Raw genomic sequence first — 13,948 nt, 5'->3', positions numbered from 1 at the left:
GAAGAGACATAAGGACTTCAATTTTCGAATTCCAAAAGTAACCCTATTTCGAGGTGTTGAACACAATGCACTAGTCTATTGGAAACTATTTCCTGCACAACGCACCATTCATTTCAGCGACAATTCTTAATTCAGATTTTATGTTTAACTTAAGATATGTTGTCGGTTCCAGATACCTGACAATGCATAAAAATCTAGTGGCATTAAAAGAGGAATAGAGATGATAAATTTGTGGATAATTGTGATGCATATCTTGTACCATCCAGTCTTTTTCAAGTCTGAATTCTTTTTATAATAATAATAATAATAATAATAAAACATTAAGATATTTATGAAGACAAAGCAGTAGAATTATTGAAGATAAGAAATGGCAAAAGTTTCTCAGTGTGGGTGTCTTATTGGTGGTGGTGGTGGCAGTACTTCTCTTCTTCCTTTCACTTCATCACAGTATCCATTCAAGGTTCAACCACAGTCTGCAACTTATTCAAGAAGAGTTGTTTTTACTACCTGTGCTTCAAAATTTGATATATTCAACTTAGTAAGTACAATTTCTTGCAAGAAACACAAATCGTATTCATTAGTACTCGTTTTTTTTTTTGGTACTTATTATATAAGTCTGACTCACTTCACTATGAATTGTTTTGGTCACAAGCAATACATTATATTACATTCTTTTGATTCAGATTATTTGACAGAATTCTACGAATTTAAAATCAGTCTGAAATAACCATTTAGCCGAATTAGGTACACCTCAAAAAAAAAAAAAAAAAAAAAAAAAAGACCAAATGTTCTAAAATTTGAGTCGAACTTATTCTGATACGAAAATAGATACCAAATCAATCCGCATTATATGAAAAACATATACCGTCTTAATCTTTTGTTTCTAGATATTTGTTTGATATGTTTTTCATTTTATGTGTTGTTTACTCCAAGGTTGGAAAAAGTTGCCAAACATGTAAAAGCCAAGGTGCCATAGAGTGTCCAGGGTGCAAGGTATTGTGTTTCTTCACCCTCCTCTTCTCTCCAAGTGCTTGGTGAAATTTTTTCTCCGAGCGAATCTCTCTCTATTTTTTTCCCAAGTTGTTATCAAGCACAACGTAAAAGTTATTTGAATCCCCTAGAAACACAAGAAGATAACCGCATCTTGTATGTGCAGGGAACAGGAAAGAACAAGAAAAATGGGAACATGTTTGAGCGATGGAAGTATGTTTTTTCAACCTTTAACAAATAAAAACCCTTTATTTTCTTAAATTAATAATCTTTTTATTCTCTTGCAAAATTCATAACTATTGTTCGAGTCTCGAACTCGAGATATAGAGAGTGGAAAGAGGAAATCAACTCGATAACCACTCCAACCAAGAGTTGTTAACACAAAATTCATACTAGGAATAAGATAGTAAGCGTGACCTCTATTTTGGAAACCCCAGGATCAAACCTTAGATAGTTACTCTTACTCCTATAATATGTAATCCATATAGTTTATATTCTACTTTTTTTTTCGATGAGAATTTTATATTCTACTTAGACGTTGATTCTGTTAGGTTTTTAACATTTCAATTTTACTATTAAGGTTGCTCACCTTCCTAATAGAATTGAATCATAAAATAATTTTTCTCTAGTGAATCTGTTTTCAGCTGAAAGATAGTTTTAATTTGAGCTCAAATAGATTAAAAAGTAATTAGCTAACTTACCTACCTTATTCGATTATGAGATTAAACTTAATGGAAATGTTGTAGGTGTTATGATTGCCAAGGATTTGGACTAAAGAGTTGTCCTAACTGTGGTAAGGGCGGACTTACACCAGAACAAAGAGGAGAAAGATAAACAAGAGTTTAGCACTTTTTACTCTCTTGGGACTTGTATATTTATTTTGTCAATTACTTATTTCTCATTGTTCTCTCTCGAATCTCGATCTAATTCTGAATTTAAATTTTATTTATGTACAAATTACTTAAATAATAAGGGTTTTTACTCCATTTATCGCTGTAGTAAAATGATGATAGAATCAGATCTTTTATGAGAAGAGGTGAACCCTAGACAAACCCCTTTCGAATGCCATTGCAGTAATATCTCCGAAGTTCGAAGGATGTAAATTATCACCCAAATAACACAAAATGGTTCTACTCTTAAAATCACACTTCACACAATTAAGATAAAACAACCTAAATGCTAAAACAAGAAATTCTTATCATAATTAGAGTAGTAAATGATTAAGAACAAACAAAATCAACACTCAAACCATGGAACTAGGGATACTACTACACTTTCTCTCCAACCATGTTAACCGTCTTTCACTTTTCAGAGAAATGAATGTCTCTCTAGCATTTGGATTCTCAAATAAATCCAAGGCAGTAAAATATACTTCTTGATCAATTCCTTTAATCTCGTCTAATACTTCAATACAAGTACTGATGGAAAATCGATCTTCGTTTCTTGATGTTGCTCTTGCCTTTGAAGCAGCTGCTATTTCTAACATTGCTTCAACTATAGCATCAGCGGGGGCCTTACAGGTTCTCTTTTGATTGGCTAGACTTGAACCAGCTGCTGATCGACGCTTGTTCTTTCCATTTGATATGTCTAAATCGTCTCTGGAGCTTGAAGAAGCATCAGCTTGAGGAAGCATGACTGATCCACCAGGATTAACAGGAACCCCTTGCAGTTTCTGAGTATTCCAGTAAATCCAGAATCTAGATCAAATAGAATGGATATAAGGGAAGATACAAGTTGGAGGAGCAGTAAAGTTCATAATTGTTCCAAGTTCCTTCTCAATTTTCTCAACTAATACAAATAAATATAACAGTATGGTATTCTTGGGTAAAGAGTTATTTCGTGTTTAGTGGTGTTTACTTCGTTTAACGAATTACTGAGGATGAACCCTTTCTAATGTTCGTTCACAGGAAATAAGTTGATGGTTGGATTTCCAGATGATTAGAAATTTCACATACACTCAGAACTTCTGGAGGCTAAAAATGCATAACCGAATTGTAGTTGTGCATTCACCCGATACAGAAGTAGATAGAATTGAATTCCAAGTTTTTATTCAAACAATCCTGAAGTACTATAAGAAAATCGAAATCTAAGTAGGAAAAAGCCAAAGCATAATCTAGTTCAAGCAAAGATTTAATCATAGTTAAAGGAGCTGAAGTCATTGAATTCAGTATCATGTTCCTCAAAGTCAACAAAAACGATCTTCCAGCAAGTGAGGTTTAAGATAGAAAATTGCCAACCACGTACCAGATTAGATAGGAAAGCATAAGAACGAAACTACGAGGAGGACAAATGCAGTGATTAAACTCAATCCTACACTGCTCATGAAGACCTTATGGACCTAAAATAGCAACTTCTTACATATTGTTTAGGATTTGAGTTGGTTTGTAGCCTAGATGGTTCAGGTAGAGAAGCCTAGAACGTTATGTGCCAGAATTTATGGCAAGGAAAAATAATTGCCAAAAGTGGAACAATATTGATTATTGCTAAGGCCTGGGGCATTACAAATGGTATCAAAGACAAGGACGACGGCTCTTCTCCACGGGTGAGGGGTGCAATAGTCTTACATCATTTGGGAGATGTTCGAGCTTAGTAAGTGTCGAGCCTTTTTCGGTGAGCTCGTGGAGGCATCGCCAGGAACAAATCCCTGTACTATTGGGATTGGGTGTCAAAAGCGAGGTCAAATACTGATAACTGTTAGCACTTGAGGGGTACCACTTAGTAATGATTGATCTAGTGATGTTCTTGTTATATGGCATGCGACTTGAACTAAGACCTAACAGAAATTTCTACATCATCACAACATTAACAACCCTAATACTTCAAAATTTCTTTCAATACCATTATAAATTCTTGCAATTAGAAGCGATGCAAAAATACTAGACAAACAATAAAATGACGATGACAGATTCAAAGAAGAGAATCAGGAGAACTAAAGAACTATTTGATTCTATAACTAACTAACTACGATAACTCGTCTTCAAATAAACCAATAAATACTTCCGAATGTGGAATACTTTTATGTTCGACTACAAATAGATATCACAATTGAGTTGAAATTCCCTCAAATTCGATAGTAGGAGAATAAAATTACCTAGATCATAAAGTACACAAATTTTGATTCAAATTGCTCGATTTATGTTGATATACCCGGAAAAAATTATGGTATTGTTTTGACACAAACATAAGGTAGGCATCAAATGATTCTGATTTCAGTACTCCAAACTGAGAAGGTCTAACATTAAGTAAATAAGATCCAGTTCCCAAATCCTAAACCCTAGGTACCAATTACCTCCACCATCAAATCAGAGTTCAGGCATATATGTTACACAATTGACAGCAACATGACCTACCCAGACATCATTTCTTTGTTATACTAAGAATCTGAAGAAAACCCTAACTCAAAACTGATAAGAAAACAGCTTTTAAGCATATATCATTCCGAAAGTTTTCTTCTAGTGATTACTAATAACAGTTTAATAAGGTGGTTCAAAGAATAAATTACACAAGTAAGGAGCTTACCTCTCTCTCTCTCTCTCTCTCTCTCTGCCTTCCTTCTTGGCCTTCTTCTTCTGTTTGGTTGTTCTTCCAAAGTAAGGTTTGGTTGGAAAAGAGAAAGTAGGCTTTGTTCCTTAAGAGAAAGTAGGTTTGGTTGGAAAATCAATTTTACCGCTCTTTTTAATTTTCACGGGAAAATAGAATTTTCTATTTTACCGCTCTTTTTAATTTTCACGGGAAAATAGATTTCAATTTTCCCGTGAAAATAGATTTTTTAGGAAAAATCAATTTTCTCAGTCTGTTTTCGTATGTAACAGACGGACCCTTACTAAAGAAAAACACCATGCCTCGCTAGTCTTTTCCCGCGAACTGGTTTGCTGAAAAACCTCCCCATTTGAACTCATCAGCAATAATGGAAGTCGAAGAAGAAACTGTGGAGGAACAAACCCTAAAATCATACATAAAGGAACCTCCAAAGATTCTCAGACTAGACGAGTCAGTAGTGAACAGAATCGCAGCAGGTGAGGTGATTCAACGTCCTGTCTCCGCCGTCAAAGAGCTCGTTGAGAACAGTCTCGATGCTTCTTCCACCTCCATTAACGTCGTCGTCAAGGATGGTGGTCTCAAACTTATCCAGGTTTCCGATGACGGACATGGCATCCGAGTAAGTATCATCATTATACACATTTCTGAACAATCCTTCAACAAATTTCACATTTTGTTCGTTTTTTCCCAAAATGTGGTGATCTTTTAGGGTTTATTTGTTTAATTTGTTGATGTTATTTCAGTATGAAGATTTGCCGATTTTGTGTGAAAGGCATACTACATCAAAATTATCAGCTTTTGAAGATTTACAAAGTATTAAATCGATGGGGTTTAGAGGAGAAGCCCTAGCCAGTATGACTTATGTTGCTCATGTTACTGTCACCACCATCACTAAAGGCCAATTACATGGTTATAGGTAATCCACTTGTTTAAATTGTTCTTGATACTTCTACTTTCTCTAGGTAAAAAGTTCACGAAGTACAATTGCTTCAAACAAAATTGAATTGATGAAATAGGATTCTGATGCCGATTCTGAAATGGCGGGAAAATGTCAAATCCATACTAGTACACCAAATCTGATGTTTCTTTTTCATATAATGGTGTGTTTGGTATAGAGAGAACATCGAAATGTGGATCCCAAGTCCTAAAAAACAACATTAGACATGGCTGATAACTCTCTACCCATATTAGGTTCCTTACAACTGTAATATATAGATCAAATTAGGCAAACTAGTTGCAAATTTGCAATACACCCTTCGTTCTGGCTTAAGTTGTTCATTATGATTAAGTGAAAATCATCGAAGATCAATTTCGTGGTTACGAGTTGTATGTCTAAATATATAATGAGCAGTAATGTTACTTTACTAGGTTTCCTCCCCGTCCTACGGACGGGGAAGATCCCTCTTGGCTAACGCCTGAGAAAATAAATAAATTTAGATTACAACATTCTTGGAAAGAGAATAAAGAAGATAATGGAGAATAAATAGGGAGAGATATTAACCACTTTTGGTCGTTTTATACTATTACCCTTCTATTTTGAAGGGATTTACACGAAAAGGGATTTTATAACAACCATTAGATGTGATCTTTATGAAAATCCCAATAAAAATAGACGGTCAGACTTATCCCCTGGATAACCGACTGAGCTGTTTTAATATAATAGATATTTCTTCTTTTTATATTTTATTTAAACGAAAAGCTAGGTAAGGGTACAATATGCAGCTGTTTATAACATTGCATGGTGACCTAGAACTAGAAGGAGGTAATCACTGAGTGGGCATAGGTTTCTGATTGTGGTTGAACATTTCAACTGATGAAGAAACAATATTTTCTTTCTTTCTTTGGTTCAGGGTTTCTTACAGAGATGGTGTCATGGAGAATGATCCTAAGGCTTGTGCAGCTGTAAAAGGAACTCAGATAATGGTAAAGAGTATGCTGTGTTACTTTATTATGAATTATAAATCTATTGTTATATTTGTCGGGGTTCTGGAAAAGTTTTGAGGGGATAATTTTTTTCTTTGGTGGTGGGGGTGTTCATTTTTCAGATTGAAAATCTCTTCTATAATATGATGGCTCGGAGGAAAACACTTCAGAATTCTGCAGATGATTATGCAAAAATAGTAGATCTTATTTCTAGGTTTGCAGTACATCACATAAATGTGAACTTCTCATGTAGAAAGGTTCGGCTTACCACTGTTCATGCTAAGTATTTTCTGTACTCCAAAAGATGCAATGCTGCATGTAGAAAAGTATCCTTACTTTTTTTATAATATCCAATTCAGCATGGCGCCAGAGCAGATATTCATACAGTTGCCACAACCTCAAGGCTAGAAGCAATCAGATCGATATATGGTGTCTCAGTTGCTCGTGATCTAATGGAAGTAACGGCTTCTGACGACAATCCATCTGGCTCATCAGTCTTCAAGATGAAAGGATATATCTCGAATTCAAATTACACTGTCAAGAAAATGACAATGATCCTTTTTATCAATGGTATGTACCAGTACTAATTGCCCTTACTGGAACTTTACTTTGTCTTTATGTTTACTAGTCGTGGTTTCACAGTAACAGTTAGAAATGGCGTTACCTAAACCTAATGCAGTATTGAGACCGAAAGGTCTAACTGTGATGCCCCACAACTTCTAAAATAGAATCCGTAAGTTGAATATCAGCTAAATTAGGCTTGGTTGTTGTGTTTCTTTTATTTCCTGAGATAATATTATAGGAAATTTCTTTTAAGTTATGTAGGACAATTATAAACTTAAGATGCATTTTATTAACATTCCTGCAACTAATCCTTTTTCAGATAGGCTGGTGGATTGCTCTGCCCTCAAAAGAGCCATTGAAGTTGTTTATGCTGCAACCCTGCCAAAAGCATCTAAACCATTTGTTTATATGTCTATTACCCTGCCATCCGAGCACGTGGATGTTAATGTACATCCTACTAAGAGAGAGGTATAACTGTTATATTCCTATACCGACGATAATATAACGATACATTGCCTTCTAAAATAATAGGTATTTAGATGAGACAAAAAGATAAAGAAATAATGAGTTTCTTTGGTGCTGGACTGCTGACTTCTAATTAGCATTGTAATTTATTCTAAAATATAGTTTTCCGTGCATATTTGCAGGTTAGCCTTTTGAATCAAGAAAGCATTATTGAGAAAATACAAATGGTAGTTGAATCAAGTTTAAGGAACTGTAATTCATCAAGGACATTTCATATGCAGGTATTCTCTTCTGAAACTATGTTACATAATAACCCTTATCAAAGTCAGAAATTCTGCCGCATTCGTCCTTTATAGTTCTTTTTGCATTCCGCAAGTACAAAAATATTTATGGCATTATTATTGGAGAATAGATAGCAATCTCTTGATTCTCTTTTATTCAAGTTATAACTCTCAAAAGGCTCATGAGCACTAAGTAGCTGGTAAAATAGATTAATTATAGCTATCATTTGTTAAATGTTGGGCATTTGTTACCACGCTTTTCCGGTTCCCGTATTTATCTGAATCTCTTCCATTGCCTTCCAATGTAATTACTACTTGTCCTATTATTTTAAAACTCTGGTCTTTCTTTTCATGCACAAGTTAGACTGCAGAACCCTCCCATTCCGTTCCTGTCAAAGTAAGCAAGGAAACCACTTCGAGTCCATCACCCACTGGTATGTGGAGTATTTTGTTTCCCTCTGATGTATGACAAGTTTATGCTGTTTATTTTGGAGGGTTTCAACCTTTTTCATCATAATTGTTTTTCTTATCCTCCATTTCTATAACTAATAATGTGTTCCTAATTCCAGTAGGTTCAAAATCACAGAAAACTCCCGTTAATAAAATGGTCAGGACAGATGCAACGGATCCTGTTGGACGGATGCATGTCTATCTGCAGGATAAACCTCTTAGTCAACATGAAAGAACATCTGGCTTGACCCAAATACGGTAGGATTTTGACTAGTCATAATTTAATCATTAAAGCTTTGCAGTCAAGAAAATTCGTGCACATCAAGAGCTGACACTTGGCCTGGAAACATATCGGTAAACCATTATTGGATACCATGGGGAGTCTTAGGGTGATACTTTTGCATGTTTGAATTTTCTCCGCGTCTGATATACTCTCTTTAATGGAACAAAGACGAATGGGGCTTACAAGGAAGAGAACTTTATAGTATGCTAGTCCCAAGTGTCACGAAAAACTACATCCCTTTTTTTATTCCGACATGGACCAGTCGATCAGATATGATTACTGTTTTAGATTTGCAGTTAAGGAAGTTGGGTTGTGTGAGAAGTTGGAAACAAGAGAAATGGTTAATTTAGTATTAGAATACTTGCATTTCAGTAGAAAGATACTAGTAGCGCAATGTAGGGTCTTTCATTAGTGTTATTATAAAAGAAAAATAGCTCAAGTTGGTTAAGAATTGCCGGTCCCCACAGACAGCTTGCTATTCTGAGGTGGGGAAAGATCTTTAGCTCAAAGACTACTGGATAAGTGAGCGAGCATTAAGAACTGATCTCCACATCCATGGTGTCAATTTTAGGAGCCAGGAGTCTGCCTTTATCTCCTGTTTGTTTTACCAGTATCCATGTTGGTATCTTTATCTTTGAAACGTTTCCAAGTCGATTGTGTGATACTTACTTTTTATATCCATTTTTAATCTATTTGTAGCTCTGCTATTAGGCAAAGAAGAAACCCAAGGGAAACTGCGGATTTGACTAGTGTCCACGAGCTCCTAATCGAGATTGATCGTAACTGTCATTCTGGTGAAATTTGCGGATATTTCCTTGTAAAATTTTGTTTGATAGAAGATCATGTATTATTTTCTTGAACCGTACACTGTTAGCTTTGCAGGTCTGCTGGACATTGTCAAACATTCAACATATGTTGGAATGGCAGATAATGTGTTAGCTTTGCTTCAACACAACACCCACTTGTATCTTGTGAATGTAGTAAATTTGAGGTAATTTTTCTCATTAGTTGTATTAACTGCGAACAAGTATTTTATGAGTTGAATTCTTCGTTCTGAAGTAACTGCACTTTTGTAATCTGTGGTCATATTACCAATTACTATGCTCTTTTTTTCCTGATTCGCAAATACTACCACACATCAACTTTGGACCTAGTGTCCTTTCATGGTTACCTCAGTTAGTGATCCTCTGCCGTATATCTGTCTATGTTCTTCTCAGAATCAATAGCTAACAAATGTTATATTCAACTTGCTTAGTTCTGATGCATCTTCTATTCCATTAAATGACCTTGATTTATTGCTATCATCTTTATCCTTTCTTGTGACAATTATTTGAGATTTATTTATTCATGCTGGATTAGTTTAGTAACTATATTTGTTGGTTGTGTGAAACTTTTCACTACAGCAAAGAGCTCATGTATCAGCAAGTTCTACGCAGATTCGCCCATTTCAATGCAATACAACTCAGTGAACCGGCACCCCTTTCAGAATTGCTAACTATTGCACTGAAAGAGGACGATATGGAAACCCAAACCGTCGAGAGCAATGAACTAAAGCGGAAAATATCAGAAGTATATCTATCTACTTTGTTATTTGTTTGTTTATTATAAATGACTTGCTGATTTCAGTTAACGTGATACTTTTTGTTGGCAATGTTTGATATTGTTGGATAAGGTTTCTCTTGTTTTTCAACTTCTAGTTGTGTCATACGGACTATTACATTTGTCAAATATAATGCTTCTTGGGATAATATTTTTTATTATCTTTTAGTCTCTCTCCTTCACCCAGGATCTGAACATACTAAATAAGTTTAAACACTACATAGAAATGGAAATATTTCCGTCATTTCGACCAAAATATTTTCGTCATTTCGATCGAAATAGTTCAAAATTTATTTCCATGACAAGGCATTGTTAACAGAAACTTAGTTAAATTTCGGTTTGGATGGAGATTTAGGTAGGCATGATTATTTCGAAATTTAATTCCTTGGTTCTAGTTAGTCGTATTCGGATATTGTACTTCAAAATTCCTGGTAGTTCTTGATTTAGCATGACGTTGAGAAATGTGAACATGAAATGTCGTTATCTTATTCTTATCTGTCCCAGTTCTACGGGGCATCAGTTGAGTTCAGTTACCTTACCGTTTAGCAGGGAATCTAAGTTGATTATGATACTATGCTTTTCCATTTGATACATCAAACATGGTACTGCTCTATTGTTGAGTGGACTTCTCCTACTTTCCCACTGATCATGACTTATTTGTTGTTTTTTTCTTTTTATAATCAGATGAATATTGAGCTGCTAAAGCTAAAACGTGAGATGCTAGAGGAGTATTTCTGCGTCCATATTGATCAACAAGGAAATTTATGTAAACTTCCTGTTGTCCTGGACCAATACACACCTAACATGGACTATGTTCCAGAGTTTATATTGTCTTTAGGCAATGATGTAAGTACCTATAAGATTTCTTGCTAATGATTTACTTAATTACTTCTATCTTTCATATTGGACGGGACGGTTGATGGTTTCTATCTATGGATGTCTTTGAGGTGTGGTAGTAGCAACAACTAGTTGCGTACATGAGAGGTCTGATTTTATAATGATTTGTGTTTATTTATGTATTGAGGACATACCCGTTTGGTGACGTTCTACATTTAGAATGTTTACCTATGTAAGATAGAAGCCAGAATGGGTGTCAGAGTACATCATCTGTTCAAGGTGTCGGACATTGATAGATTGGAAGACAGGGATGCTAGATACATTATGAGTCACTATCTTAAACGAACTACTTAGTGCTTTCCAGACATCACCTGAAGGAATTATCTCCAACTGCAGTGAACCTCATGAGGCTAAAATATCTTAAAATTTATGTAGTTCTTATCAGGATTGTTATTAGAACTTTTAACTGATGAAATCCGACTGGTCCCGATGACATCCCGCCTGGTAGCTAGGCCCGGGTCGGCCGACTAGTCCCTATTTCCGACTTTTCGAGCTTAGCCGTGAATTAGTATATAAGAAAAAGAAAGGTTACAAAAGGGAAAAAAGAAAGAGAAAAGAGTACAAACGAAACTAAGGAAGGCTAGTAACATGAAATGTTCAAAAGAACTTGTTTGTTTCTTATGTTTTTAGTTTTTGTGCTCCTAGTTCCAACTAAAGGATACTCTTTCTTAAAAATATTTGGTTTTGTTTGGGTAACTGTTTGTGAATCTCTGTAGGTTAACTGGGAGGATGAAAAGAACTGTTTTCAAGAAATTTCAGCAGCTATTGGAAACTTCTACGCTTTGCATCCTCCTCTTCTGCCCAACCCATCTGGAGAAGACCTGCAGTTCTACAAGAGAAGTAAACAACCTAGGAATACAGAGAACATAGATGATTACGAGAACTTAGGTACAAATGCTCTTTCTGCATTCCTATATGATCTTTTCTGTCTTACCAAAAAGCATCAGGTCCTTCTTTTCTAAATTGCTCCCTTACATAATATCTTATAGCAGTCTTTTCTTTTATGAGAATTTGGAGCAATTTGTATATTTCAAGAAGTCGTCCACAATGTTTTGAAATACGTTTTTAAGCCTCGAGGCGGTGGGCTCTCAAAAAGGCGAAGCGGTGCCTCGAGGCGTATGCCTCTATGCGCAAAATACGTGTAAGTTCAATCAATCACAGCGGTCGAGGCGTATGCATACGCCTCGACCGCCTTTTACGCGGGAGTTGTGTCAGCTCAAGTTGACTGTATCCTCTTTACTTCATAACCCAGCTTTTCTATCAATCACAACTAAGGTTTTACTTTTACGGGGTATGCTAATAATTTAGGAGTTCAATCAATACAAGCAACCCAATATTTTTCATTACTTCGGAAATATGATATGGTTCGATACTTTGATCTACATATCTGTCGTGTTTAAAAAGTCCACCTTTTTTTTTATCTCCGTTCTTTTTTGTGTTATTACAGAAGATACTGCTGTCGATGACGATGAACTTGATCAAGAGTTGCTTTCGGAAGCTGAAACTGCATGGGCTCAGCGTGAATGGTCGATCCAGCATGTCTTGTTTCCGTCCATGAGACTCTTCCTCAAGCCGCCTATGTCAATGGCCACAAATGGAACTTTTGTCCAGGTTTCTTCTTTCCCTTCGTGTCATTCCTTGAATAGCTTGATTTTGTTCACAAACTAATGTTCATGAATAAAACAAACTTTCATGACCTGTGAACGTTTACTAAAATTTGTATTCTCTTCAAAAGAAAATCTCTAAGTCAATAGGTTTCACTCATCCACGTTACAAGTGTTAAATAGAATTACACTCAAGTACTTCATAAGTCAGTTTTTAGTTCGGTCATAATGGCATGATACCGACACGAATGTTGAGCAAAAACTAACTTTCACGATAAAGAACTAGTCTTGTATGGTCCAACAAAGCTTAGATACCGATTAGGTAGATACCTTTGGACTCTCTAATACTTGCGATGTCTATGCACAACTCGTATAGAAATTCAAAGGGGTAATCACTACCTAGGGATTGCTAATTTCTTAATAGCGACTAATCTATAGGCTCTTAACCATCTGATATCCAACTAGTTCTAATTCGATTTTTTAGACTCGAATGTAAACATATTACGATGACCATCCACCACAATTATACTAGTTGCAATTTGGACTGTCTTTTAGCACTGAGAATTCGCAAGGAACATTTGAAGAAATTTTCGGACTACCCCGATACGAATAAGATGTTGATTGTTGAGGTCTTTATTTGATCCAAGATTTTAGAATCTAAATTACTGGTTTTTTGCAATATGAGAATGAGGTCTCTTTTTGTTGAATATGGAAGTAGTAATATTTATGTTTTTGATAGGTAGCTTCACTGGAGAAGCTCTACAAGATCTTTGAAAGATGTTAAACAGTTCCTGGCTGGGGGAAGCAATGCAGAGAGGACAACAAATTGCGATTTATGAAGGATGGAAAAATTGACATTTAATCATCCACTGGAGCTTGACAAAGGAGACTGTTCATCACTGTTTATCTACTCTTAATGAACTAATTAGTATTTCACTTCCTGTAAATAACGTGACTGACTGACTATAGGAAATATATTTGGTTCACCTATGAGAAAGTGAGTAGTTACTTTTGATGAAAAATGAAGTACTTTTATTTGATCTCCAGAGATTTAGGTGTGGTAGAGTTTCTTTTACTTTCTTTTCCTTTTTTGTTATTTGCTTATTATTTATTTCTCCCCGACTCTCAAAATATTTGCAAAAAGAAACTCAATCCCTTTCCGGTGGTAGAGTTCTTTGTTTCTCAACTCTCATTCTCTCTCCCTCCCTCGAAATTCCTTATTCTCTTCAAGACTCAAGTGTTGGCATCGTCTTCTTCTAGAGTGAGACGAGTGAGATATGAGCAAAACTGTTCAGGATTTTCGCTCCAGAAATTAGACTGGAGAGCAGTGAATCCTTTTAGGTTGTTGCCGA

General features: G+C 35.6%; 2 protein-coding genes and 1 long non-coding RNA gene across 7 annotated transcripts; 2 read left to right on the top strand and 1 right to left on the bottom strand.

Annotated features, from left to right (window-relative positions):
• The first annotated feature begins 14 nt into the window (after positions 1-14).
• On the top strand, positions 15-1,976 carry LOC147535010 (SSUH2-like protein). Its single transcript, XM_086647298.1, has 4 exons — positions 15-538; positions 934-993; positions 1,157-1,203; positions 1,737-1,976. The coding sequence occupies exons 1-4, from the start codon at positions 368-370 to the stop codon at positions 1,822-1,824; spliced, it is 366 nt and encodes a 121-aa protein (XP_086503424.1). The 5' UTR covers positions 15-367; the 3' UTR covers positions 1,825-1,976.
• Positions 1,977-2,630: 654 nt separating this feature from the next.
• On the bottom strand, positions 2,631-4,546 carry LOC147535009 (uncharacterized). Its single transcript, XR_015227514.1, has 3 exons — positions 4,510-4,546; positions 4,280-4,336; positions 2,631-2,687 (listed from the first exon to the last, which is right to left on the bottom strand). It is a non-coding gene; the product is annotated as an uncharacterized LOC147535009 (long non-coding RNA).
• MLH1 (MUTL-homolog 1) lies at positions 4,084-13,642 on the top strand. Of its 5 annotated transcripts, none has more exons than XM_086647289.1 (17): positions 4,084-4,496; positions 4,803-5,149; positions 5,274-5,446; positions 6,381-6,453; positions 6,576-6,710; positions 6,813-7,023; positions 7,337-7,485; positions 7,665-7,763; positions 8,128-8,197; positions 8,333-8,471; positions 9,196-9,290; positions 9,379-9,487; positions 9,900-10,065; positions 10,780-10,941; positions 11,709-11,880; positions 12,440-12,603; positions 13,336-13,642. In XM_086647289.1, exons 2-17 carry the CDS (start codon positions 4,898-4,900, stop codon positions 13,378-13,380), a joined length of 2,214 nt encoding a protein of 737 aa, XP_086503415.1. In that variant the 5' UTR covers positions 4,084-4,496; positions 4,803-4,897; the 3' UTR covers positions 13,381-13,642. The 5 variants fall into 5 exon arrangements, with proteins under 5 accessions (XP_086503415.1, XP_086503412.1, XP_086503416.1 ...); XM_086647286.1 differs by having other exon boundaries at positions 4,215-4,629; XM_086647290.1 differs by lacking the exon at positions 4,084-4,496 and having other exon boundaries at positions 4,742-5,149; positions 8,336-8,471.
• Positions 13,643-13,948: the final 306 nt, after the last annotated feature.

The sequence above is a fragment of the Eschscholzia californica genome, unplaced genomic scaffold (genome assembly GCF_041429995.1).
Source record: "Eschscholzia californica isolate CP2 unplaced genomic scaffold, dmEscCali1.0.p SCAF_6, whole genome shotgun sequence".
NCBI lineage: Eukaryota > Viridiplantae > Streptophyta > Magnoliopsida > Ranunculales > Papaveraceae > Eschscholzia > Eschscholzia californica.
Note: the sequence above shows the minus strand (reverse complement) of the source record. Positions and strands in the feature narration are given on the sequence as shown.